This window comes from Abrus precatorius, unplaced genomic scaffold (genome assembly GCF_003935025.1).
Source record: "Abrus precatorius isolate BTA unplaced genomic scaffold, Abrus_2018 Scaffold8, whole genome shotgun sequence".
Lineage (NCBI taxonomy): Eukaryota > Viridiplantae > Streptophyta > Magnoliopsida > Fabales > Fabaceae > Abrus > Abrus precatorius.
Genome location: NW_020874428.1, coordinates 5,449,744 through 5,454,949, shown reverse-complemented (window position 1 = coordinate 5,454,949; position 5,206 = coordinate 5,449,744). Strand labels below are relative to the sequence as shown.

General features: G+C 36.8%; 1 protein-coding gene across 1 annotated transcript; it reads right to left on the bottom strand.

The window, feature by feature from the left end:
- Positions 1-1,489: 1,489 nt before the first annotated feature.
- On the bottom strand, positions 1,490-4,438 carry LOC113846525 (F-box protein At1g47056-like). The gene has a single exon (XM_027474912.1). The coding sequence runs from the start codon at positions 4,192-4,194 to the stop codon at positions 2,539-2,541; it is 1,656 nt and encodes a 551-aa protein (XP_027330713.1). The 5' UTR covers positions 4,195-4,438; the 3' UTR covers positions 1,490-2,538.
- Positions 4,439-5,206: the final 768 nt, after the last annotated feature.

Below are 5,206 nucleotides of genomic sequence, written 5' to 3'. Positions count from 1 at the left end.
ATATTTATTCAACATGATCAAGTCTATGAATATTATTTATTTTAGGCCAAGGTGACATTATCGATAAGTAACAAGATCGTACTATTTTCATTAACTGAAACAAAAAATTATTAATTAATCACTAAACTATGATATATATATATATATATATATATATATATATAATTATATTTTCATGAATTCAAAAAAACAAATTATTTTATTTAATTATAACTACACAAATTTAAAAAATTATTTATTCATTCCTTTTTATTAATCGCAATTACTTAAAACACTTAATTTTAATTCTTGTTTATAACCTTTATATTAAATAACTTTACCAAAACACATTAAATAATACAATTTATTATATTAATTTATAATTAAAGTAATTAGCAAAATCAAAAACTATTTTATACTTATTATTTATAATATTAATTTTGTTAAAAATTATTATTTTATATTATACATTTCTTAATATTAACTTTTCAATATTTAAGAAAATTAATAAATCTTTTTTTAATTTATTATAATGTTAATTAAAAATTTAAATTATTAATAACAAAAATAAAAAATAATTACTTACATTTTGAATACGTAATAATTTTGAAATGTACTTGTGTGAATACATACTTGTATCAGGAATCATATTGATCAATTTTTTAAAGCACATGTTTTTTTAAATTAATCTAACTCTTTTACTTATTTCTTCTATAATTTTTATTTCACTCTCTTGCTAGTCTCCTTCACAATTATTCTTTTGGTTTTCTCTTCCAGCAACCCTCACAATCCACGCACCTAAAAAATGGCCAGTGGCAACTTTTCGAGAGGCCTAAATAGCTTCCTTCTTCCCTGCTCATCATGTGACACTGCTGTGTTAATAAAACTCGTTAGTGGCGATTTTTCACCGTGCCAGGTGGTGAGACAACACGTTCAGTGCACCAAAGAATGCATAGTGAAGTAAAACTTGCCACTAGCAATTTTTCTACTCCGGGATGACACTATTCCCATGCTACAAATACTATTCATGGCATCTTTCAACTCGGATTAGGAAAAAATCGTCGCCAACAATTTTTTAAAGTCATATTTGCATAAAATTGTCAAAAATACCATATTACTGTAATTATATAACTCAAATTCTATATTTAAATTAATAATCCTCAAACAGTCACATTTTTTTATGGAAGAAATTTTTCCATGATCACGACCAATAGTAACATGCAATGTAAGTATTTTTTTTTAAAAATCTAACGGTACTTGGATGCCCCGTTTAACATAAATAAGGAGCATCGTAGACTGGTTATGTATAACCATATTCTGTAGAAGAATTTAAAATTTGAAGTGTTTGACGAATATGTTGGCAGCAATAACAAATCGTCTACGACTAAATATCAGGGTATGAAAAATATATGATCTAGCGTTTCGCCTCAAGTACAGGTTAAAGCACCACACTAAACTGTCGTTAGCAAGAATAAAGGGGAAGGGGGGTTATGGCAACAAAATGCACAAGTGAAACAAATCAACATAACTCTCAAATCAGAAATAAATCAACATAATTTCCTCACAATTTTAGCAATGTTATCAACATGAAAACCCAAAAACTCAAAACGAAAATGAAGCCTTCAACACATACGAACCCGAAAAAAAAAAATCCTTATTTTCTGTTAGCTTTACACTATAAGATCAAAGTACCTTGAAATTTCCAACCCCAAATAGCATTGGCATTGTTATCCAGCAATTAAGAGGGGAAACTCGAAGGAAGAGAGAGGGTAAATCAAAGAATAATAGCAGTTCAGTAATTTCAATGAAATCAACAAACAATTGGGCTTGTATCACTTGCCCTTGTCTTCCAAAAAGACAACGGATGCAAATAAAACGTCACCTGCCTGCTACCAATGAAATCAAATCCTGCCAAACTCATGCAGAAGTCTTACATACACTGATTAGAGTGAATACCCCCAGTTGCAGCACAAAAAAACTAAACAAATGTGCATACAAAAAATGAAGCACATCAGAGCATTCATTATCAAACATCTAACACAAAATACTGTAGTTTGCACCATAAAAGCCAGCTCTTCTTTAGCCTACATGAAACTTTACATGCGGTAGTTTCCAATCAATCAAATCTAGGAATCGAGGTTAAGTTGATACAATACTGTGCAGTAGGCTAAGGTGATGTGAATATGAATCACAGAAAGAAATTCAAGAGATATAGACTGTTTAAAACGTACAAACAAGCAAACAATGTCTCATATGTGGCAGTTTTAATATTTCTAGTTTTTTAATATGTAGTATTATCCTCCATGTATGTATATGATATGAAATGACATCCGCCAGATCAGTGAGAGGATACATAAGTGAGTCTACCAAACAAAGTAGAGCACCAACGACAATTAAAGAGGGAAAAAATATGATTGTCACTTCAACGGTGAAGATTCAATTCAAAGGGCAATAAACATCACAAGGCATAAATTTCAAATTTTAGTACAACACAAAACAATGATACAACACAAAACAATGAAAAATGGTCAACGACTCAGGTTTGCCTTAGCTTTGTCCCTAACCATGGCGCGCACTAGTACTACCACCCGACCATCTTCTCAAAGTGCTAGCCACTAAACTCCTCCCAGACAAAAGTCCTAATCTTGACTTGAATGAACTAGACCGAGCAGTACTGCTCGATGTCGCAATACTAGCCGATGCAGATGCTGCTGCTATTTGTGCAGGCAATGGAGGAAACTCCAATCCATTGTCTTGTGCCCCTCCATCACTAGCACTCGCTTCCTGAAGCTCTGTTTCGCCAGTGTCTAAATTAACAGCAACTGAACCCCTAGTCCTCCTCAACCAATCTCCACCCTCAGAGGTAACAGCCTTACACTTCTTAACCTTCACTTTAACCAAATTGGGACACCCACTAGCCAATGCTTCCATCCCTTTATCGGAAACAGGACAACTCTTAATGCATAGTTTCTTCAAAGCCACACACTTTGCAGCAATGCAAGATATCTCAGGATCACCAACCGTATCACTTCCACACAAAGCCAACCGCTCAAGATTCTGGCAATTAGACGCCAACATTTCCAAACTTGACTTAGTGGGGTTAACCCCAATAAGCACTAGTTCAAGTAAATTAGGGCAACCCTTTGCAACAGCTATTAACCCTTCATCACCAATACGATTTGCTTTCCACCCATCAATGTGAAGCTTCCTTAGAAGCTTGCATCGTTCTGCAATTGCAACAAGTCCAATATCAGAACATTCAAGTGTCTTAACGAGATGCAAAATTTCCAAGCTCGAATAATTGGCAATAGCTTGCAATCCAACATCGCTAATCTGAAGCCTCTCGAGGTGGACCTCAACCACGTTCGTTACACGATCGGCCATGAGCTGAAAGAGCCTGTCCCAATCGCCGGAGCACCGAAAAAGCTTCAAGGTTTTCAGATTCTTCGCTCCTAGAATCAACGTGCCGAAACACTGTCCATTGTACAGCTCCTTCAAGCAAACGGTTTTGAGCGACGACGCCGCGACTCCGGGACCGATCGGCTCCGCCGCCGCTGCGTCGGTGATTCCACGGAGGCGCTTGACGGAGAGTTCCTCGAGCGCGGCGCAGTTGTCCAGAACCGCGTTCATGCCTTTCGATCCGAAGGTGCACGATCCACACGAGAGCTTCTTCAAGCCCTTGCAGTTCTTCGCGAAGGCCTCCATGCCTGCGTCGGTGAGTTCGCGGCACGCACGGAGCTTGAGACGTGTGAGGTTAGGGCACCGCTCGGAGATCAACACGAGCGCCTCGTCTCTGATGCTCACGGATCTGCGGTCGCACTTGAGCGCCAGTTTTGTCACCGAATCGAAGCGAGAAAAAAGCGATGGTATTGCCGGCAAAAGCTCTATTTGCGCGTTCAGAGAAAGACGGTGACGGCTCTGTCCTTCGATCTGAAGCCACCGCCGACAAACGAGTGAGCAGCGGTTCCGATCGGCGGAGCCGAGAAACTGAAACACTGAAGCCAAGCACTCGTTCGGGAGATCGGAGATGTAGTCAGCGATTCCATCAGTAAAAACCTCGCCACAACGGTTTCCGTTGTAGTCCTCGCCGGCGCCATAACCAACCATCGGAGTAACCGAGGCGGTGGATCTGGTCTTGGAGGCGTTGACGGAGCGGTTGCCTTGAGCGCTTTCGCGACGGCAAACGACGGTGGCCGTGGAAGCTGCCTGGCCCATCCACGGGGGCGCGAGGAACGGTTGAAAAACGAATGTTAAGATAACAGAACCTCACCGTTACTACCGTAGACGCTTCCTCAGAGAAACGGCTCACTAACTCTGTTCTTTGAGTTTCTTCTTCTTTGCAACGATTTGGTCTCGGAGTTTAGTGGCGGATGTGAAACTATTATTCATTTCACTTTTTTTTCTGTGCCCTGTTTGGTGTGACCCGATAAGGTGGACAAATTTTTTAAATCGGTGCTGCCGCGACGACTCAAGTGATCCATTACCAATTGAATTTTAAGGTGTGGGCGACCTCACTGGATTACTATCGGTGTCTCTCACCCTTTTTGTGTCACGTGTGAATGGGACGAAGCGTGCAGGCGGTTGTGTGCTGAAGGGTTACAATACGGGTAAGTGATGGAGACTGATGGCTGCACGGAACGCAACGAAAGTGCTAAAGGCGTCTCTCTCCTGGCTCTTGCTGCCTTGCACGCACGCATTTTAATAAAAATAAAGTTACTTTTTTTTATATATAAATAAGTTTTGATTGTTATAGTAATTTTAAATTTCATTAAAATTATCTATATTTTTTTATAAATAACATTTTAATAATAAATAAAATTTACGGCATTCGATAATTTACGAATGTAGATTTTTTTTTTAATTAGAAATGTTAAAATATTCATTGAAAATATTTATATTTTTTAAAATAAAATACTTTCTTTTAATAGAAGATTTAAATTAGAGTAACTTTAATTTTAAAGGAATTATATAACGAATCTTACAGATCAATGTTCTTAAGGGTTATTTGAATAATCGATAAATTTTTAATTTAAAATAATAGTTTATATTTATAAAAAAAAAATTCCTTTCTCGAATAAATCTAAGTATCTAAAGTTATTAAAATATGTTAACATTAATTATTGGAATTGGCTTTATACGTTTAAAAATAATCTAATTTTATTAACAAAAGCGTTTATTAAAATTTAAATAACGATTTTTTAATAATTATTACTTTTATATATTCAAG

Excerpts from the sequence above, each read along its gene's own strand:
- LOC113846525 (XM_027474912.1), bottom strand. The coding sequence starts at position 4,194 with ATGGGCCAGGCAGCTTCCACGGCCACCGTCGTTTGCCGTCGCGAAAGC.